We start from the raw sequence: 24,391 nt of genomic DNA on the forward strand, positions 1-24,391 counted from the left end.
AGCAACGTGGAAAAAGAGCTGGCTGACAAAATCCGTAGCTTGGTCCAGCTTAATGAGCCCCTATACAAAAAGGAAAATACGAGTAAGATTAGACCAAGCTGCGTATTATACACAATGGGATTTTCTAACCAGCGCGATATATCGGCGCGAACGAGCTAAAGTATAGCTGTCGGATAGCGGATTTAACGATCTGTCCCGTGTACAGTCGCGAGCTGATCGCGCACCACTGCCACACTGATCCACATCGATATCGATCTCCGTAGATCCTGTTCTTACGGACGCTGGTCGTTGCACCGCCAGTGGAAGTCCGATTTGGTCTTCGACGTCCACTTTGTACGTGATCCAATGGATCATTTCCGATTGTTCATAATTTTCAAGGATATTTATGGATGATTGTTCGTCGAGTAAATATACTTTGCATAATACCGTATAATACTTGCGTATTATCGATCTTTGAATTGGAATTGAATTTAGCGTGTGACACTTGATGGGCAGTGGATAATTTTCAAGGATATTTATTGATGATTGTTTGTCAAATGTAGTTTGTACAATATTCTATTTCTTAGTCTTGTAACGCGGAGGTAAAAAATATTCTCGTGCTTTGATGCCAGTTTACTCTTTGAACGCAGTGTCATTTACGACTTAATGTATTGTTAGTTGAAAGGATTATGGTAATATCGTGGAGATATTGAAATTATTAAACTAGTATAATAGTAAATCTTTGTGGAAATATATGTTGAAGTATTTATCAATTTTGTGTCACTTCGCAGCTGTATTTCCAAGTTTAAATTCAACGAATTCTTAGCTTTTCGCTTGTTATCTTGGAATATCGAATCACGAATCATTAAAAACACGTTACGTTAACTCTTTTGACTCGATATCATTAAAACTTCTTCGTAAACTCAAGAAGTTCCGTTACAATTTACAACCCTACTTGTCAGGTTTCAGATTACCTTTAATTGCCACTATGTCCACCATAGACTTTACCGATAACAAACGCTTAATTTGAAAACTAATTTCAAAACATACGCTGTTTCCTACTCAGAATCGGTCCATGCTCAGATTGTAGCTACGTTTAACCTTTGCAACGCAGCTACTAAATATCCCTTTAGAGTTTAGACAATAAACGCGAGACTGCGCTTTAGCACTAACAGCACTTAACAGAAATGTCAGAACACAGCCAACGTGGTCAATTATCTCCATATCGAACAACGCTTCGCGTCAACAAATTAAACCGCATCGAGCATTCTCTTCGTCCTATGGAATCTCGAAATGGGGAGAAAAATTCACGATTACGCCACACTTGGTGTAACGTTTCGGTAGGCCTATCTACTAGTAGCTTTTTAACTGCGACTCGTTGAAGATAGCGACTCGAGGCCGCCAGTATGAAGCTCAGTTCACGCTTAAAAAAACGTATGTAGATGAAAGACGAGGAATATATAATAAAAATGAAACATAATGGTTCTATTCATCGTTCCTCTTCCATGTATTGTAATTATTTAAACAATGTCAATAATCAATGGTCGGTTTTTGAATAATTTAAAATTAAAACACGTACACTTTCTACCCATTGATACGATCAAAACACGGTGTTCGATGTGTCGATAGAATGAAATAGTATCATTTGGTCATAGATGACTATAACAAATAAATAAATAATTGTTAATTAAATAAATTAAAACCACCAATATTAAATAATCTAAAGCTAAACTAGCTTATTTTATAGTTCCCAGTGACCCAATATTGATTAATTAGTAAATTAGTTGACCAATCGAAGGTCAACGACAGCTTCCTTAAGTTAAAAATTCTTTCAATAAGGAAATTCTCGCTCGCATGACAAATTAAGTAAGATACGAAAAGTTTATTCTGTACAACCAAATTTTCATCTTCACAGAATTCCTTAAATATCGACGTGCAACTGATGAAGTGCGAATCGGGCTTAAAAGACGCTAGTGGCGCGCGCTAGAGTGTATCGCTGCGAGCCGCGGTATAATCTTTCCAATTATCCGGCTGCAACGCAACGCGTCCATTCATTGCTGGCTGTAGATACAGCCACGGATAGCTAGCTAGCTTTTCTAGTATCTGGCGCGTAAAATCCAACAGTGGAAGAACAGGATCGGTGTTTTCCGCTGGGAACTTTACGGGTGAAGTTAACAAAACATAAGCGGTTAAAGCGCGCATAAGCTGTACACCAAAGGCGCTCTAATCTTCCAAATTGTCTGTTTTCGTCCTATGGGGAGAGTTGGCTAGCGAATATCGATTTAACGATCTAGATGGGAGTGTCGAGCGGTGCGAAGCATGTTCCAGCGTATTTAATATTTACCTGATATCGAGCGGTCGAAGGGCAGATAAAGCGTCATGGGGTCCATTAATTTACAATTTGGTCAATGACCTTAATGCGATTCTGTGTTCCGAGAACAGGGGTGGTCGAATGTTTCTTGATCCTCCTGATGGAGTTTAAATACGCTTTGCTTGGGTTAGATCATGCATCGATAAAATCTGTTTGTTCTAAGAATCGATATGGACTATCGAGGTATGATAACAGATTATGGTTAATATTTGATAAATTAGAGCGAAAGAGTAGTTGGATAAAGCTTCTGTTCGGTTAGCATCGAATGTTAAATTCTTGTAAAGTAGAAGTTTCGAGCTTGGTGAAACTTTGGGATTATGCGCATGGAGTTTAGAATGGGATAGAGAACATGCTGATATTTTTTAATTTCTTCGTTCCTTGTAAATGCTCTTATAACATGTACTTTTTAATTACGACATATCTAAGCACTGAAACGTTTGCTTCGGTAAAAGTACATTGCTCTTACAATAAATTTTTGAGCAATGTGTACGTTAAATTTGAGGTGGATGTATGGTGATAGATGCGGAAGAAAGTATAGTTAACAATATATATTTATCAACAGGTATTCTATATGTACACTTTGCGTAAATCTCGCGATTACTATTAGCGGTTCGCGATTACAAGTTCGATTTCTAGGCGATGCTTTACGATGCATGATACAAGTTTGGATGATGATTGCTTAAGATGTCGAAGAACTCGGGTCAACTGTTACTGCTAACTACTAACTATCGACTCTGACTGACATCTAACGACGTCACGATGATACTGCAGAGGAAAACTATGATGGCATGTCTAAGGATACGAGATTATCGGATTCGTCGAGGAAAGCCTTCGTTAGGAAAGTGAAGGAAATGGACGTTCCTGTTAACTGGTTAATTTCTATGTTGGTAGTTGAAGAAGGATGCTAACCGCCCTCGAGAGACAATTGCTAACGGCAAGTGTTGTACGTGAGAAAAGCAGATTTTCCGTAGCTTTCCATGGTAGGTGATAGATGTAGGGACTGTTAAGACCAAGACTATTTGTTCGTTTGAAGAACCTTAGTTAAATATGTCCTAAGATTTATAGCGAGTCCTTAGGCTAATTGAAAATATACTATGAAGGTGTTTCGACATCTGGCAGTTATCCTATCCGAAGGATAGGGCCTTTGTGTAGCGAACCACGGGACAGGAACCGATAGAAAGTTTACTGTCCAGTGCCCCTACAAATTTTTGACTAATCCGACGACTTTGACTAAACACGATTCACAAAAGTGCAATGAATTATAACCACTCGATGATGCGTTAACTTGCTTAGAAAAATAGAAAATGTTCTCTTCGTGTCGTTTAATAAATTGGCCAAAAGAATTCGTTGATTTCGATTAAAACTTAAGACTCAAAATTACGAAATACGAATTATATATACTATTATATATACTGTTCGACACGTTGCTTGAACGATGAACGAGCAACACTCGTTTAGTCAGTAAAGAAATAGTTAAGTAGCTAACCTTAGTAACCACCGAAGGAATCATAAGGCGAAGGGGTTAATGACGACACTTGCGCCTTTGATCACCTTTGACCGTCTCGTACGTTTAACAACGAATACGGTTTTAACATGGTGGCCAGTTTCGATTTAGTATGCGCACCTTCGCGGTCCACAGACGGCCATTTTGAAACCACGACCCTGTTTTCGCCGCAGAAGTTGAACGGATCCTAACCGCGTGGAGGTGATCGCGGTTTCTCCTCCGTGACTTCTGCATCGGCAGCAATAACAAGACGTAGACTGTTTTCACGTCGCACTTTCTTCTCGCGACGATTTTAATGCCTGCAGGTGTGTCAAAATTTTAAAATATTTCACTAAAAAAAGTGACTCACTTTGCACGAAGTATTTCTTTTATTGTTATATTCGATCAACGACGTTCGATGTTCGATATCTTTCTCCGACTTTTACTTCCGAAGTGTCTCTCCGATTTTTTTATACTTTTAATATGGTAATCATGTTAGAAATTCATTTGATATGGAAATAATGAAACAGCTTACGAAAGTGTATCCGTATTTTATATTACACGATACACATAGATGTTAAATATTGAAGAGGCGCAATGGAAAACAAGACCAGAATTCAAATCCAGATTCTTAACTATCTGGATGCCTTTACACATTAATAACGATTTACTTTCTTAAGCCTAATACCCCAGACGATATCTTAATATCCTAATCCAGGTTTTACTCGTACCTTGAATCAAGCTATCAGAAACTTTTCTCTTACCGAGTTTAATATTCGAACCGGTATTTTAATATCCTAATCCAGACTTAATTTACGCTCGTGCCCTGGTTACAAATCATGCACGTAAATGTATTTAACCTTTAATACCTACTATCTTCCCCTACAATTTTATTTTCATAGGATATATCGATCCAATTGCCGAGACAAGGGTCAACTTCGCTATCAATATCAAGTTTTATCCACATCTTCTAAGCAACATTCTGTTGGTATACTGCGGGATAGATAGACGTCCGACTGATATACCTGGTAGACTTTATTTCTGTCCGTGTTTAACTCGAGAACTGTTAGTTAGCACGCAATGGTCGTATTGCAACGCAATAAGATTATAAAACAATCATCGAGCTTTTAGAAATAGTTTAAGCAATCGACGATCGCTTGTAACCAACGAAAATCCAACGACGCAACTTGGAAAAATAGCTTAGTAGGCGCGAATGCTAACTCGCCAAAAGATGGTCCGAAGGGTAAGCTGAAGGGTAAAAGTTGATCTCCAAAAATGTGGATAGGGGTTGAAGAAGCAAGATCATCGGCTTTACAACTAAAGTGTAAATGAAGGATGGGAGAAAGGGGAAATGCCATTTTAACGAATTTTTAGCTTAACATTGTCGCGGCTAAGAGGGAGGTCTTCACCCAGCACATCCATCATCGCGAAATAAATCTCGCCGAAGGTATCTCGGCACCTTCTTTTTATTTATCGCCGAGTTACTCCAGCAAGTGCTGGATCGCGCGATCCGGCAAAAAAGCGCGTGCGGAATACGCCGGAGGAAAGCTGTCGGGCCGTTGGGCACGCGCGGCGGATGCACCAAGCTGCCAAGGAGGAACGAAAGGAGAACAACGACGGCGGACGCGTCTCTTTTTGTAACCGTTGAGGCCGGTCCGTGGTGCAAGCAGCGTGCAAGCACGAGGAACACACCGCGATCGTGATGTCAATCACCAATGAAGACAGTTACCGTGCCGACTGTCACCGTGAAGATGGTCGCGGTGACAGCAGCACGCGCCTTAAGGCGCATTCACAAGACACGAGGGCCCAATCCTCGAGGCAATAAATTCTCTCTCCTTCTCTGTCTGTCTTTCTCTTTGCCCATCTGGGATGCTTGTTGCATGTTTCTTGTAAGTGAGGCTAACTGATGTAAATGCCTGCTTCGTCCGTGCTGGAACTTAATTAATCTTCTTCCCTGTATCTTCTTCGCCCTTCCACGCCCCGTTCTCGGCCAGCACTCGATCGACCGATCATTAATCATCGATTGTTCCGCGAACAATCCTGGATAACACGGAATAGGTGCACCAGGAGATGGCTTTCAGACTCGATTAAGCGTTTAATAGGTGGATTTTGTAGTTCAAGTCTGGGGATGACAGGGACCTTGGGCTTTTGATTTTTGGATATTAGGCGTCGAAAAAATAGGCTGATAGCGAAGAGATTGACAGAAATTTAGTTTCGCAGGAATTGCAATTTTTACGAAGTAAATACATCGTACATGGGTATACAATATACAGGGTATACATACGTAACAATATACTGTTCATCAATGATCAAACGATATAATTTCCGAAGTGGCAATTTAAGAACACTTTAGTAGTTCTATGTTTCGAAAATACGTATACGAATTTGAAGAATAGGGAATGCTCTCCACCTTCTCAAATTAATGTTTCCGAACGTACGTTCATCTAAGAAAATCACACAAATATTTTGATCGTTCGCCGATAACGAGATTCTACTATCTTCATCACGAACGAACACAGTATTTGCACAAGTCTTCTTAAACAACGAACGTAAGCAGCAACTTGATCGAACTTCTTCTGCAGTGTAATCGATAGCGAACCATAGCACCGATTCAAATTGAAACTTGGATCAGACAATATTTCGTACGTCGTAACCTAACATTTTAATCATTGCCAATCATTTCGCAAGCACTTACGTTCGCGAGATCGCGGTATCATAATGCGATCACATAGCACGGCGACACGGCATCTACTTGATAAGCCGTACGTGCCACCATTAGGCGCACACGATAATTTTATTTGCCGGCCACTCTCGGCTTGCCCCTTCCTCTATGCGTATACGGTACCTGGCGGGTATTTGGCTGTGCGCCGGGACGCCGAGATAAATGATGTGAACGCACTCTTAACGTTCATTTGCATCCCAACAGAGAACCACTACTACCACTTCCATCATCGCTATCGTAACCGACAAACATATACGTATGCATAAATATATACGTATATACGGATACGTATATATAGCAAGAACTATGTGGCTGTCGCGACTTCAGAATGATTTATTCCGACTTTAATCCGCGACGACGTTGAAACCTCGATGCCGATGCTCTCCGTGAGATACACGTTGACAGCTGGCCTCTGCTAATGATATTTATGAAAGTCAACTCAATTTTCAAGTAACGTCTGATGTAACGCGGAAGCGAAAGTCCTCGCTGTCGTTAGGAGGAGGTTTTCTCTTGGAACGTAGCGCAAAACGTTCCAAAGAAATCGTTGTCTCACCGTCTGTTTCGCCGTCGTGTGTGAACAGTCCACGGTAAGCGATTCATATACAGGGTGAGGCAGCTAACTGCTAGCATTTCGACAGCTTTCTTGGATTTAATGTAAGCGAACGTGAGAAAATAGGTTCAGGCGAGCAGCATGAGCGCTTGGTCTTCTAATTTAACGCTCGAGGGTGTCATAAACACACAGAATAGATATTCTTCGCAGAATCGACGCCGTTCGCAGGACATTTGAAACAGAAGTTATAAAACTACCTTACGTCGAGAAACTTTTGGTATTTGTAGTATTAAAGGTTTACGAATGTCCTGTGGTTGAAAACGGATCGTAGAAAGGATACCATACCGGATCCTGAATGGAAGTTTATAGTAACTGGAAATTGTTAAAGTCTTCTATTAATCTTCTCAACGACGTATCACACCTCTCCTATGTATTTATTGTTAGGGAAGAGATTAAAAGTATCATTGAAATTTCGTAACACACAAGTACTAAGAGAAGAAGTTGGACAACGCACCATGTGCGTTCTCCCTGTCTTCTTGAATCATCGTCCGAACCAACTTTTCACTTAAGCTATTAACGAATCTTCGCGCAACTAAACAGATAGAGGTTTATCGATAGAAGAGACGTAGAATAGAAATGTTATACTTAAGAATTTCCCAAAATATATTAATATCCACAGCCTTGTCTTCGTAACATCGTTACCTTTGGAATTATCAAAATAATTGGTCTCACCCTGTATAGAAAGGTGAATATCGTCCGGGAGGTGGTGAGACAGGAAACACGCTAACTCTTTGGAATCTTTCTCTTTCTTTGGCTAAAGCACACGTCGGTTCTGTGCTACGCCCTGCTTCTGAGAGGTTCCACCAAGGAACTCTGGTTCGTTCGCGGTCCCCTGGTGCACGATCGATCACGAGGATCTCGGTAGGTGTTCCAGCGGGTATAATAATAACCGGCTAACAAGGGCAGCCAGAGTTCAGGTAGGTGCACTCCTGAGAGGCACACACCGTGCACGTAGGAAGTCGAGCAACAAATGGCTAGGTGGCTGCTGCCTGGGTCCCGACCCCGTCCCGCCACGATTAATATTTCCATCGTGCATTGTTCCTCGTCACGTAAATCTCTAGCTGGTGAGATAAGCGCTTTGGAAACCGTTTATAAGGTCGATTTGTATCGTATACACGCGGTCTATCGTGCAAGGGGAACAGATTCGCACAGTGCCTCCTTCCCTCTACATCGATTCCACGATTATCCTAGTGGAGAACTTCGATCGGATGTTTTTGTAGTTTCTCTAGGAAGTTATGCAAGTTCTGTTATTTCGATCTGTTCCTTTCGTTCCGCGTTTCCTTCTATTTTTTGGGCATTTCAAAAATGATTCTCGAAACATAAGGCTTCTGATCAACAGGATATTTTCAACCATGATTTTCTAATTACGTAAAGGAAGGAGAGAAACGTTTGAAATTTACGAAGTTCGATAACAGGCACCTGTGTTAGAAACAATTGCGCGATATCCAATTTCGTCGAAACGCAGTAAGGAGAAATACATATGGGAGGCTCATTTTCTGTGATCTTTCGCAACAGCTGTTGAGAACAGAGACGCGATAAATGATAAATTACGTTTGCCATAGATATATTGAAATTTCTATGTACATGCTTAGTTTGGTCTCAAATTTGAATGATATAATCGCGACAACCGTGTCTCGTTACAGAACTAATTTACATAACACGCGTGATACGTACCTCAAAGCTTCCTACGTTAAATATTCGAATACTTTCGCGAGTCAGTGTGTCCTTACGTAAGTTTGACACCGGATAGCGACTCTTAAATACTTTTCTAATCATTCCTAAGAATAGCTCCGTCTTTTGCAAGTGTCCCGATACTTGTGAGCGGAGGTGTAGCACGTTGAAATCGACCAGGTGTGTTCCTTGGACAGCGACACGATGGACGACGAGTATGCTTCGCGTGGCACACTTCCCCAATTCTCTCATTGTTCTGGCGCGCGAACCGTTCAAAATAAACGATTCCCCTTGGGAAGAAGGGAAGCGGAACGATGCGCTGGCGAGGATCGCGATCGTCCTGGCAGCGTGGGAGGGCCGTGGTTAATTGATAATTAAGCGCGACCGGTCTACCGACCGCGCCAGCGGCCAGCGCCGAATTTAACGACGCTGTTTCTGCGCGGCATTAATCATCCGATAAATCATCGTAACGGATTTGCCTGGCTTGTATCCCCGGCTGCGGCGAACGGCTAGCGGATTCGTCCCAGGAACCGTGCTGCGACGTTGATTTGCTGCGCACACTCACAATATCTTGCGAGAAACGCAAAGTTGCAGAAGACCATTTTGTCTTTCAGCAATTTATTCGTGGAATTTATCGATTTGTTTATTTGTTGCGAGTAGGCGACAGGCTCAATAGGCTGTGTGACGATACGAAGGTAAAACGCAAGGTTTGAATTTACGGAGCGTTCAGACGATCAATACCACTGTCGATATTTAAGGTTCTCAACATTGTCATACGTAAGAGACACTTTACACGATATATGTATATATATTTTTATATATTTATATTTATTATTATTTTTCAATACGATGCCGAGGACTTCAAATATCGACGATAATATTGATCGTCCGAATGATACTTTAGAAACTTCTTGAGATTCTTGTATCGGGATTGTGGGCTGACTACAAATCTCTATGCTCGCAGTTATGAATGATACGCGTTGAAAAATGGAACAAACGTATACGATATCAGTAGCGGAGATTTTCCGTGATAAGGGCACGGCGTGATCGGTTTGATTTAGATTATGGTATCGTACTATAGTAGTGTGATATTTAAGCAAGCGTTGCGTTCATTCGCCAAACACGCGTATCCACGTTCCTTAGTATCCATCTTTGTAGACTGTATTTTTACGAACAGAATGACGAAATCTATCGGTGTTCGAAGATAAGTCGACCTGGTTGTATGGTTAAGACGCGATATGAATTCAGAAACGTCTTCGCATTCTTGAGCAATGTTATCGATTTCGTATGTAGATGGATTCGCTCACATGCTTTGAGTCTTATCGTTAATACGTCGTCTTTTTATAGACTGCCTTCGCGAACGGATTGACAAAATCTACCAATGTTTGCAATTTAGCCAGACGAAGACTCGAAGTCTCCTCGGGAAATCAAACTTTTACGATTTAATCTAGACTACTTGGTATATTTACTCCGATTTATTTTTACGCTCTAAAAGTTTAAAAATTTCTCCAAGACAGTTACGTAGATATGAGAAACGATGCTGATCATTGATCCCTATGGATGATCAGCAGAAGGCCTTGGAAAAAATCTGCCTCGTTGTACGCAAACTCGAAACGCGACAAGCTGGAGGTAAAAACGGTAACGAGCTTATTTCTGGTTCCGAGAATGTCGGGTGATAACATCCTTGGACGATCGTTAGATCCATAAGATACGATCGACTCGAGAACTTTTGTCAATTATTGTTCGTTTTTATTCGCGTGATTTTTTCCACTCCACACCATCGTCGAGCTTTAGAGGAACATAATGTTCGCCTTTTTACAACGCACGCGAAAATAACTCGCTTTCACGACGAAGGGAAACAAAGGACAAGCGATACTTTGTTTCTTTTTAGTGATTTAAGGTGTGGTAGTAAAAAAAAAAAAGATATTACAGTGGTGGGTGGTTGGAAAGCGTCAATGGCCTTTAAAATTCCATTCGTCCACACTGGATGCCTGGGGATTTTACGGATTTTGGTAATATGCATTTAAAAATGAATGCAAGGGACATTTTAATAGCGAGGAAAATATCGTATTCTTAATATGGCATGACATATCGGTGCTTGCGATTTTATTTATTATTGCTATAGTATAAGAAATTGTAATTTATGTATGTTGGTAATATCGTAGAAATTATTCACGTCATTCCAATAGTACCTTAAATGGAATTAAAAAGTTTACGTATTGTAAGTTGTATTAAAGCATACGTGTCAGAGTATATCGCAAGGTATCTTCCACCAATATTAATCTTAAAATCGTACATCCTCCAAATCCAAAAAATTGTACATCACTCGCTGTTTGAAAAATTAAATATCTACCGTGTATAACGTTGTATAATTTGAAACAGTTCAAACCTACATAAATGATATATTTTTAAATATACTTGTTAAATCTTACTTCATTCACTGTTAATCTTCCCAGTATTGGGATCAAAAGATTCTTTTATAATAATTATGAACTCCTAGATTGCCGAGTAGTAAATTGAAAAATTCGAAACACCTTCGCGAGCGAAGAAAATTGTCTTTGCGGAATGTTAAAGATCGCGAACGACGCATTCTTCTCGCCAGACGACCGTCACTGAAATTCTGCTAATCGTCGAATTCCCACGTGTGCAAATAAACCGCGGAAACGCGTCAAAGCACCGATGTAATTTTTAAAAACGTTCGACGCGGTAGCCTCTCCGAAAATAGCCATGGTTGTGGCCAGGAACAAAGAGGCGATCGTCGGAAGGGCCATTTTTCATCGGCGCAACCCAACGCTAAAGGACTCGAGCCAGCATTAATTATTTCCCTTCGGCAGATACCTGTAACAGCCTCGTGACCGGTTGGTAATTAAGGTCAGGCGAAACGAGAAAAGCTGCGCGTACCATTTTATGCAACCGCGTGTCGTCCACCCCTTTTAACCCTTTTGGAGCGATACTCCGTTTACCGGCATTGTCCGGCTTAATGAACGGGGATAATAAGCAGACTCTGGATATTTATGTAAACGCGTGTCTCTACTGGAAACAGCTAAAGAAACGGAGACTAGGAATTTGTTTTGTCGCGAGTAGATTGGCGATATCTGGGCAAGCTCGGATTTTTAGGAATGCGGCTAAAGACGCGAGACTTAAACAACAAGCGTCCTTGATTGAATATCGCAACGAGTACCACATACTTTGGATATTTTACATGCTTTATGTACTTTCGTACATTTTATATATTTTTACATAAACACCCATAGAGCGGAATTAGCAGAGTGTTTCGACAATTCGCTGTTTATTTTGTATGCTGTGTATGATTTATGTCGAGCCATCTCTCAAGTAACATGGTCACTTTGGTAGCCAACTTTGAAACAATAGAAGTTGCTACTATTTCTAATTTCAGAAAAATTGAAACAGAAAACTTAACAGGGAGAGACGACGAATTACGAATGCACGGAAAACTTCATTACCGATGTATCGCTAACATTTTTTATTCTCTTGTAGCGTACGAAAAGCAACGACTAAATTACTTACGGGATTACTTACTAAATTACTTACAACGACTAAATTAATTACAACTACTTACGGGATGACCTAATACTTTTCCCATGCATAAGAGCGCATTTTTATTAAATATACTTAAACAAGCGGTATGGTGAATATTTTATTGAGCCAGCCTTCGCGATCCGGGGATTAAATATCCCTTAAAGGATAAAGATGGCATTATATTAGAAACGTCAACAGAGATTCGATCGGTTATGCAGGCCCATTGACCAGTTTCGTTGGCTCGTGAGGCGAGTTCAATGGAATCGAGATATTCCACCTTTCCCTTGTGTATCGCGTTACAACGCCGCTTTCATTCGACTTCGTCAGGTAGTATGCGAACCGAAACTGTCTTAAACTCGCGCCAAGCCACCCACGCGCGACCCGATACTCTATCTTTCAGCTGATACGACTAGGTGGACGTCTATATAAAGAATAACAGTACATTTCGCGAGTAGAGACAGCCTGTGCGACCGGATAGAATACCTGGCAGCGAACGTCATACCATAGAACGAGTCCAAGAGGAAAATTAAGTAATATACCAGATCAGTGTTATTTCATTCGTCGTTCGATTTTTTCACCCTTTGTTTCCTCTTTTTGTAACGAATGTCTGGGTAAGGCTAAAATCGGCGAAGATGTAGGTTATTTTAACTGTTTATAGTCCACTGATAGAACTAGAGACACGTAGATAGCAGAAAAATTGTATTGTAATTTGTCATGGTATCATAGATTATGGTATCATAGGAAAGGAAAGGGCAAGGAAGTTCGTCGTGCAAGCAATACATTTATGAACATTTGTGGACTTTTCGTGATAGAGTTATTAATTTGAAACAGTATGCCGAAATTGTTGAACGATCTTGCCGCAAAGATTTTCAGAAAATAACTTTACGATCCGTTATGTTAGTCGTAAACCTTTTCAATGTAGAATCTGTAATTATAGCCCTCCTTGGTGTATGGAACTTTTAATTATAAATCTTAATATCGAATGTTGGTATACGTGTAACTTAGGGCAATCTCCTTCTTCTTTAACCCATTTGAAATTATTCTCCCTGGCTAAGAATTTCGTTCGTCCGCAGAGATTTATCCTGTTAACAGGCTACGGACTTTACTCACACTTTTATGCATTTACGATAAATTTGAAGATGCGAAAAGCCACGGAATGCATATAATATAAAAAGGACACATAGAATATCCAAAGTGAAATGCTTGTTGTAATGTTCTGTGGACGAAACAGATTATTACGTAGATTTTTCTAGTTCTCACCGTAAAATTATGAAGTAGCATAAAAATCCGTAGTCTACTTGTCGATCTATTCTCGTGTTGCAACTAAAGAAGTCAGGAAATAAAATATGGAAGAAATAAAACGTCCGAAGTATACAGTAGCTGCTGATTCTAAAACCAGATAAAATATGAATATTCGAACTTTATACGCGTCAACCTAACGTGATACCTTCTTCCTCTTAGTGCAGAAGACAAGCGAGTGGTAGCGTAATCCTCTTGGAAGAGGAATCGAATCGTAATTAAGACACGACAGAGGAATCGTCTGTGAAACGAACGACACACGGTGGGCGGAGATGGCTGTTGGAAATTCGATTTTAATACCCGGGAGGGGGATCGAGTCGTAAACGTCGCCGATTTTATGAAGTCATTCAGCTTTTCCCTCCCGCGGCAATAAAACGTGTTTCCTCTGCGTGAAGTATTAACCAGAAAGGATCGACCTGTCGTAAATCTTATGGCATTGCGTGTCTTTTGTACGCCCATTTAGGAAGTCACGTCTATGAAAGATCGATCGCCTGAGATCGTGGTTACCGTTGCGAAAAGGAATTAAGAAAAGAGAATGGTTTGAGTCAACACAGGTGAAACGAAACGGTGATAAAATGTCATTGATCGTTGCTGGTTATTTCGAGAAAATTAATTGGTGTTACTGATGCAAGATTACAGGTGATTAATCTTTTCACGCAACCATTTCTTTCTATATTGCGTAAAGCATTAAATTAACCTTTCTGCGGCCAACCGAAGAGTATAAGTAAGTTAAGTGTTTAAAACTTTTGCATAGATTTAAGTAAAAATATCCAAAGAATGGAGATCTGGACGATTCTTGAGAAATGTGGAACTAGGGTTAATTTTAAAATCCGTTCTTATTATTTTCTACCTAATTACGATTTTTTTTTAGTAAATTAAAATGTATGAAAATGGTTTCAATTTTGCATTGAATATCTTCTTAAGCCGTCATAATCGATTACTAAAATTTCAATAATTTTCGAATTACGTGTTGCTTCTACCTTAAAAAGTATCTCAAGTTTGTGCAAAAATTTTTATTGGTACGTCTGATGTGTCTTCTCGATTTCGTGTCGAATATCTTCTTAAGCCACTACGATCGATTACCGAAATTAGACGGAGCTTGAAATATAAAAATTTGTGGCTCCCAGCAAGACGAAATGAACTACTTCTCGTGATCACCGAATGACCACGAATTCTCAGCTAATGGATTAATCACATCTTCTTTCTCCCCTCGGCATATCCTCAAACGATCGTCAACGTCATTGTACACCTGTGCTCTCATCGTTCGACGTTTAACGCAGTTCCGACAAGAAAAATTTCACTTACTCCCCTGACTATTCTCTCCTTTCCCTTCTAATTACGATCTTGCCGTGGAACAGGACACGTGACTGGTGTTCGTAAGCGAGCCCTTGAAAAGGGGCATTGTTTCGTTGCGGAAGAAGCGTTCAGGGGCACGATAGAAGCAGAAAAGATATTGCCAGGCCGCGTCATGCCGTGTTGTGGACAGTTCCACTCTTCTGCGAGCCTCTTATGCAAGTGCATGTGCGATGTAACCAAGTGCACGCGCTTAATAGGAAAGCATAAGCGTGCAATAGGTAAAATATGTATGTTCGTTGGTATAATTAACACGACGAACTGTTTGACGCTGCATGAAATTCCAAGGATCAGACTTCGCAAGGACGTAGACTCGTATAATTACTAAATTGCGGCTTTCCATGCAAATTCATATTTTTGAGAATAGAATTAAAATAGTAGAGCCTCGGTAGAAAATTGTTTTATCTATCGCGTATTATAGGAAGCACTGTAGTTTGCATATTTTATACATACTTTTTTCTTTTTTTTTTTTTTTACATATATTACGCGCATTCTGTGCAATTTTACACTTTCAAATACAAACGTATAAAAATGCATGATCTAATAATTACAGTATTTCGATTGCCTATATGAGGTTTGTTAAGAGTAAAATTTAACAATCCTTCGTTCACAATCCTACGAGGTGCATAATTATTTAAAGACGAAGATTGCCTGGAGTAAGAAATAAAACTTCTTCGCGAAAGCGAGTTTCAAAGGTTTTGCACCATTCAAAATGATACACCGGTGAAGTACAGTCAAACAGACGTCTTAAAAGCACCATAAAATTGAAGTCCACCTTGCTGTCTAACGATCGCGTTACTTCTGTTTGTCGTTGCTTCGAGAAAATTACGCGCATACTTGCTTAGCAAATAATGATACACCGGAATGACAGAGGCGATCTTTATGCCTGCTATTCAACATCGTCTTGCAGCTTCCATTGACGACTCGTTAAATGTCTGAAATAAATCTTAAAGGAGTTTTTACACGTCTAACGTTGAATTGTAAAATGAAAAGTTCATGGGAAAAATTGGGAAAAAAAGAAGAAAAAAGGTTGGAATTATTTTATCGAATTACGTACGAATCGTTTCTTTCGTCCAATGTTTCCATAAATAACACATTCCACTTCCGTTTATCCAAATAGAACTTCCATCTGTCTGGGAGATGGAAACCTTGCGTGAAACCTTGAAGTTGCTTTTTCGCTGTACTCCTCGTATTTGGTAATACTACTCGAATTTATGAAGTTACCCAATCGATAGCTTTCGAATATCAAAGAATGCCCATTGAATCTGAAACGAACATGTCATTTGACTAGATATCTTAGCTAATTAAAGCGATCACCTGGAAGACGGTTTGTATCCTGATTTGGTAATCTAATTAACTTTCTTTCTGTTCGCTGATTAGGCTTCGAGTCGTCGAATCTTTTAAGTGAAAGCTATTCTCTTAAACTACATAGCTGCATATTCAGTTTCCACGAGATGTAGAATACTTCGTAGAAAATATTCTTTTGCATGTGGAAAAGAATCAAATGTAGCAGTACTGAATCGGTAGAGCTTAAGGTTAGAAATCTTTCAATTCGAAAGTTATTTTCAGTGAAAGGGCGATACGATACTTTTTATTTTTCTATCGTTGGAAAATTTCTTAAATTCGAAGGAGGCTTGAAAGGATCGTCAGTGATATGCACGATTTTTTTTTTTAATTTTAAAGCATTAGAGATCTTTCTGCTCGTTAAAACAAGAACAAGATTATCGTCGCGAAAATTGTGAACACGAGAAAACCACAGCGGGGTTAATACATAAAAATTCATTTTCTAATGGAATTTCAAAATGTTTCGTATAGCACGCGTAATACAGGAAGATCCGTAACTGGCGATACAAATGTGTACAGGGTGATTGTACGAGAAAAGATAAGGCGAAGATGCAAAATAAAATTGTTCCACGGGTTTCGTTTTCGAGAAAAACAAGTTGGAAAATTAAACTTGTCTAATTTTGCACCGAACAAGAGTAAATAATCGACAGCAGGTTAAGCTCCGTATGAAAATAAGTAAAAAATGTGGAATAAAATATTTTCACAAGACGCTTTGTTCCCGAGAGACAAGAATGTACAATACCATGCACAAATGTACCATCTTTAACTGAACACGTTCAAACTTTATTTCTTTGAAAACGAGGGCTTAAACGAAGAAATTCTATCTCACAATCTTGATTTATTTTCGCACGTACAACAACCTTCTGCTGATCGTTTGCTCATACGCAAAGTGTTCTGCGCTAAGGCAAGTTCAAGTACACTCGATAAATTTTCAAACTCGATTTCCTCACGAACGAAACGTCGTACGAAGAAATCTTATCCCGTACTTTCCACTTGTTTTTTCACGTAGAATCACCACCACCGTGCCCGCTTCTACCACCCCAGTCACGGACCACCCTGTGCATTCGGAGAACTTGTCCACAAACGTTGCAATATACTTTGCATTTTGAACCTGCGCGCAAAAAGGCGACTCGCCACAGGATACCGGAATTGAAGCGTGTTTACGGAACTGTTACGGAGAGAAGGACCCTCGCAGAGAGGTCGCAAAGCGAAGTGCTGTAATCGAGGGCCGCGTTATTAGCAGACAATATCGGTATCTGGTCGCGCGAATAGTTGCGGATCGTTATCTACGCGATGGTACACGCAGCGGAGACATAACTTGTCCTGGACGATCGTCGCTTATCCCGCGGGATCGCGTGGGCGTTAAAGCGCGCGCGGTTCTCTCGCCCACCTGAATCGATTTCAAATGGACAACACAACCGTCGTCTGTCGCTCGTTTCGTTCTATCCGAGTGTCCTGTTAACGGTCGACGCAGTTAAAAACCGACACCGATCGCGTTTAGCCACGGGATCCTTTTACGACTTTCCGTGTTTCTCGTTACGAAGCCGTGGGATTTGTTAAGCTTCGCCGTTTCGGTAATTGTTGGCGGGTCGTTAGGAATAGCAGCCGTGTTTCACGAACAGTATGAGGCTGTGATGGTCTTTTCAGAGGATTGAGCGATAAGCTAAACGAGTCTTGTGTCGGGAAATTGAATATATTGGCAGGAGATTACGAGAGGATATAACAGATAGCGTAAATTGAAACGTTGATAGGTTTTTGTAATACTTTGTCGTTTTTCATAGTTTCTCTTAAATATTAGTAGGAATATTATTTATATTAATGTGGTTAGATCAGGTCCGTTGTTGGTTCATTATCGGTATAGCAGTGCGTGATATTTATTTTTAGTATATTTAATCCAAATTATTCAATGACTAGATCCCATGATCTTAAAGCGCATTCTTTTCGGAAATATCAGGAAAAATGCAGTCCTGTTATTAACTAGAATTTGGAAAGAAAATGTTTCTCGCAATTCTAAGAATATATTCATTCCTGAAACAGTTAATTCCAACATATGTTAATCACGTTTCATCTCGATCTTCTCTATCCACAACGAGTGAAATCCACAAGATTTCGTGTCGTTTTAAGCTATTTCTCGAACTGCCAAATATTATTCGAAACAATGTTTGAAACGCAAAATATTACATGGAGGGGAGTTCGATTTTCGGCACATTTATACCGATCTCATTCACAACAATAAAGCAAATATTTGGCTGGCTACATTCTTCGATATGAATTCCAATCGAAATGTTTAAAACTTCCGAAATTGTCGGTGAAACAAACGAAAACATTCCCGTTAACTCGCCCAAAATCCTTGCGAAATCCGCTCTATTTCCAAAACAACGAGCAACGAAACCGGCCAATCGATCGTCCCTACTGTCGCGGCGTCGACGAATCGTTTCGTCAGTAAAATTAATTGCATGTCCGTTCCTGGAATTGTTGTGTATCATATCGAGTGTTTATCGAGTGCAGCGATACGCGTTGCCACATGGACAAACACCATGCGAAACGATTTCACAACGAACGACTCGTGAGTCCCTGCGTTGCGTAATTCGACGTGCTATCCTGAACCACGCTTCGATTACCATCGATTGTTAAATATGTATGAGAGATTTAACCCTCTGTGGGCAAACTGGGTCGTCATTGGCGAAATTTCGTCCTTGAATTTCGTCCAGAAAGAATTTTGATTTCTTCTGGAGAACGCTCGAAAAATTTGAATTGAATGGACGGGTCAGTGCTATCGACGTGTACACGCGTCTTCTTGACGAACGATCGTTGAATTTTCGACTCGATGCATTTTAATAGAGAAATTTAGAAAGACAAAGACAGCAGTAAAGAATGAGATTAAAATAAGTTAGTTGAATTAAGATTATATTATTATAGGTAGAAAAGACATGCAGTTTCTAGGAAGGAATATTTCATTATCTATTTTAATCACTAAAATTGATAAGCTTGAAATAGTACAGAAATGGAGTTTTAGAAATATTGCTCTAGGTTGTAATTTTCTAATTTCAATGACATTTATTGAGACGTAGAATCGAGGATATTACAGAATAAATGCAGTTATAAATCCCATTTAAGAAATTATACCCAGTGTTTTCTTCATATTTCAGTATGTTATAGCCTGTATCATTAAATTATTACGTTCGTTGTTGGTAATTAAAAGTCTTCGAAATAAACGATACAATTAATTTTGACACGTTAAACGCGACTCATGCAAAAAGTGGGACGTCTGAAGGAAAATGCAACGTTCTCCTCGACCGTAAAGGGTTAGAAAGCATACATGGACATCGGATAATGGAGGATGGAAGTGGGTAGTAAATCATGGAATAGACCATGTCAAAACGTCCTTCAATATATCATTGTAGGAACGTGCTTAAGGAAATGTCGTAGGTGTGAGAAAATTCTTCGAACATCAGGTAGGTATGATTGAGATGTTTGAAAAACAAGAATTCGAAGATTGACTACGTCTAAAAGTCATTTTCTTGGTAGTAAGAGAGTTATTTATAGATGTACAAAATTTACATTCGAGGTAGGTGCCATAGCTTTGAAGTACGTATAACGTTACGACATGTAGGAAACTATTAAAACAGTGAATTTTTTAATCATTAGCCAACGTCACAAGGTATTTCTAAACTGCCTCTGACTTTCCCATAATCTCGTTCTTAAAACTGTCGATCATCTCCAAGTTTCTACTTTCTTTTAATAAACTGAAGCTTTGGTTGGAAGAGTCAAATTCTCAGGATCGTTAGTTCATACAGTAAGCGATTTTCATCACAATTTCACAATGATTTCCTAATCTTCCAAAGAGATTTCAAATATTTTCAATAGTATCCCAATTTCCTAAACATCCTATTTCGCTGCGACAGATTCGTCCATCCAAACCAAACTTCCAGATTTTACACCGAAATATAACAGCGACGTTTCACTCTTTCAAAACTACCAACTTCTCCCTTCAGATTTCAACACTGGCGCCTTCAACCAAATCCTCTACCTATCCTAACCTTGAAAAGACATCTCCACAGAGTCATCACAGCCTCGATCACTATCATTTTCGGATCAACAGAAACAGCACTTCCATCCCGTTTCCCATATCAATCAACCAAGCGAACATCGTATTCTTCAGCGGCCTGCCAGGTGTTTGTTTCCGCGTCCTTCGAAAAATCCTTCTTCCTCCGTTGTGACAGACGTCCTCGAGATCGTGCCAATTATGGTGACCAGATGCCAGGCCTAGCGATTTAGCAGATGGAAAAGGTTCACGGCCACGACGATCACCTTGGTCGATCCCGCGAGACTAATGCGCTTAGACCCTTCCTTCCTATACACACCGATCGTCGATGATCACGATCTCGTCGATCCTGTTCCCGGGTAATAATTACCGGCCGGCTGTCAGTGCCAGGTCAATGGGAAAGCATTGGAACGGCTACGAGAATCGACAGCTTCCGCGGGTCGTTAAACCTGAAACGCTTCTCGCTGCCGTGCGCCACCAGGATACGTGGCTCCGCGACTCTTTTCGTCGTGATCGATGCATTAGCAATTAGAACGCGGAATTGGGTCTCTCTCTCTCTCTCTCTTTCTCTCTCTCTCTCTCTGTCGATGATTCTCTTCCTTTCAATTGGAAATCGATCGAGCCGTTGTGTAAGACGAAGCTGGTTAGAGATGTAGAGGTACAAGTGGTGATCAGGTAGCAGGTTTCTAATTGCTTTAGCAACGGTTTAAACAATTTTGGAAGAATTTTGGGGAATTTAGAGAATCGAAGCATCGCGCGTTGGACGTTGCTTTGCTTGATCGTATGGCGGGAGATGGAGCGTGGGGTGCTAAGTGATTTGATTTGGGTGCTTTGTACAATAGAAGCACGACGAGGAATAGTTTAGATTACGTAGGATTCTTCGAGGAAAAAGATTTTGGAAATTCGATAGAGAATAATAATATTAGGATCTAGGGATCGTACAATAGCTTCGATGAAATGATTTTGTCAATTTTTCTGTAGAATAGGATGTACAAACGCGTGGAATATTTAGAGCAAAGATTCGAGGAATCTGGTTAGGAAATCAAATGAAACTCATTAGCTGGTTTCGATTAAAGAAGTAATGCAAAGATTACGAGTCAAAGTAGACTAACATAAACGAATCTTTAACTGGCGTACTACATAAAGCGAAAGCTCGTTTCCACGAAACGACACGATTCTCGAAACGTCTGAAAGAATCGTAAAGGAAGTGACTACGATCTTCTTCTCGTGGTGCAGCAGGTCGGAAGTGTTTCGAGCATCGACGATCGGTCGGAAGGTCAGAGGTGAGGCCTCGAGCGTGCCTCGAAAATAGAACGTGGTCACGTGGTGGGTACCGGTTTAGGCCGTTTCTATTTCAATTATCGCGCGACCGGGCAATTTGCTGGCGTTTAATCGCCGCCGAATCGCCGGCTAGCCTCGGGCTCGATTATAATTCTCTTCTCCACGTGTGTATACGTGGGGTTAGAGCAAAGTGAAACGGCGCGCGTGCGCGACCATCCGAGATCTAGATCGGGACTTTCCAGCCGCTCGTTCAGGAATGTTGATTAACGTGTTAATTAAGCGGCGCCGTTCATGCAAAAATTCGAACTGGTAGAAATGAGAAGAAAATTATTTCTCGTCGTGTGTCTCGTTTTTCGTTTACGGTGGTTCAATGAAATTCAGCTCTTTTCCCGAAGGGATAAGATAATGTTTGGGTCGAAAGTGAAATCGAAATTTTCTTTTCTTTTTTCTCTCTCTCTCTCTCTCTCTCTCTCTCTCTCTCTCTGTTTGTTTTTAATGTTATTCCGCGGGAGGAAAACTGGAAGTTACATGGACCCAGTTTCGTCTGTGGCTTACGTAAGAGAAAAGTTGCCACGATTATCCCGCCATTTTTTCCCCAACTTTCTAAAATTTCTAAGTGTTACGTTATGTCCAGTGGAATGGTTCGATCAAGTTCGAGAAGTTGAGCGGAATTTAACGCCAGATTCCTTCTTTTAGTTACGATTTTCAGTCCCTTGGATATTTTTCATATCGAGTAGAATAGTGCGACAGAGACGAGTTTATGCGAATTTCAGTTTCTGTAGAACGATCTTTAATCGATCGAAACGATCGATTCATTTTTTTCTACTTGGTACGTTTCATTTACATTCTGTGCCATTTAATAGCAACTTTGTCATTGTTTGTTCGATCGCTATTTAATTTTGCTTTTTATCTCGCTTCCTATTCGATAGTCGTACTAATCTTTTTTCTTTCGTTTGTCTTTTTTTCAGGAAAACGGTTGTCTTTACTCTCACATACGATGGGGCGAGGCTTTCGTGGTCGTTTACAGCGTGACGTGCAAACGAAGCTTTCAGGAAGCTCGCGGATTGCTGAAGCAACTGGCTGACTTACGTCTACCATCCTACTTCACTGCCCTGTTGCTCGGCAACAAGAGAGATCTGGATCATGCTCGGTGAGTGTTAGATCCAACTATACGCGTTAAGATTAGCGAATTAAAGGTCACAGCCGCTGCGGAGATTAATTCGGTATTCTAGTGCGGAAACATGGTCGCATAAACGATAATATCTCGACGATTCTAACCGTAGGAAAGTTATTAAAATCCCACAAAATTTTCGGTATAAAGTTGTATTAATCGTCGTGAATATCGAAATATCTAACCGAGTTACACGATATTAGATCGATGTGAAAATATCAGGCTGCGATGCTACATATACTGTTGCTTTATACAGAATACTAAGTCCCGTTAGCGCTATAGCAGAGAACTATAAAAGAGATTTTGAATTTAGAGAACCGATCGACGTAATCTTATTACCACTACAAACGTAAATGATTTAGTAAGGTTTCTGTGTCAGAAAGTTACCAGAAAACACAAATATCAAGTCCATGATAATTCTACATAATTTTATTAACATAACTGTTTCAAACAAGAATATTTTGGTCTTTTGTATCAAAAAGTTATCGGGAAACATAAATATCGAGTCTAAAAGTTTGGAAAGTTGCTTGATATAATGTTATTAACTGAACGAGTCACCTCGACCAGTTCAATGTCTCTCGTTTTTGTATGAAAAAGCTACCAGGAAACATAAATATCAAAGAACCTATAATCTTGTAGAATTAAAATCCAAAAAATTATCAGAAAATCCGAGTCTAAAATAAAGTGCAGGTCCAAACGAGATCCAAGTCGAAGTATCAAGCGTAAAAGTTTAGAAAGTTGCTCGACATAATTTTATTAACTTAACAGCTTAAAACAAAAATATTCTCGTCTTTTATATCCAAAAATTATCAGGAAATATAAATACCAAGTCTAAGAGTTCAGAGGATTGCCCGACATGGTTTTATTAACAAACCGAATCACCTGGACAACTTTAGTGTCTCGGTCTTTTGTATCAAAAAATTATCAGGAAACATAAATACCAAAGAACCTATAATCTTCTAGAATCAGAAACCAAAAATGATCAGAGAATATAAATACCAAGTGTAAAGGTTTAGAAAGTTGCTCGACATAATTTTATTGACGCAACAACTTCAAACAAAAATATCCTGCTCTTTCATGTCCAAAAATTATCAGCCACTATAAATACCGAGTCTGAGAGTTTAGAGAATTAGCATAATTTTATTAACAGAACGAATCATCTCGACCACCTCAATGCGTCGATCTTTTGTATCAAAAAATTTCTATCAGGAAGCATAAATATCAGAGAACCTGTCATCTTCTAGTTCGAGTCCCAAATACATTATGCAGATTACGTTACAGGATTTTCCATGGTTGAAAAGTTAATATTTTTTAAACTGAATGAAACCTACGGTGAAGAAGAAACAAGAAAAGAAGGAGTAGATCCGTTACGCTGGAACCACTCATAAAGAAAACAGGGATCCAACGATCGAATGGAAGGCACGGCCATTCGAATTTTCCACGCGACTAGCACCGACGATACAAAGGAAAAGCTTGGAAGTGGCGATCGACGTGGCCGATCGAAATCGCGTCGACTAATCGG

General features: G+C 39.9%; 1 protein-coding gene across 4 annotated transcripts in view; it reads left to right on the forward strand.

The window, feature by feature from the left end:
• The window catches only part of LOC126923912 (ras-related and estrogen-regulated growth inhibitor-like), an 81,486-nt gene that overhangs the window by 40,468 nt on the left and 16,627 nt on the right, over positions 1-24,391 (forward strand). For all 4 annotated transcript variants that reach the window (XM_050737860.1, XM_050737859.1, XM_050737858.1 and 1 more), the window contains one exon: positions 22,667-22,848. In XM_050737860.1, the coding sequence (XP_050593817.1) occupies positions 22,667-22,848 (182 nt within the window). The remainder of the gene's footprint in view (positions 1-22,666; positions 22,849-24,391) is intronic.

This window comes from Bombus affinis, chromosome 14 (assembly GCF_024516045.1).
Source record: "Bombus affinis isolate iyBomAffi1 chromosome 14, iyBomAffi1.2, whole genome shotgun sequence".
NCBI classification, from domain to species: domain Eukaryota; kingdom Metazoa; phylum Arthropoda; class Insecta; order Hymenoptera; family Apidae; genus Bombus; species Bombus affinis.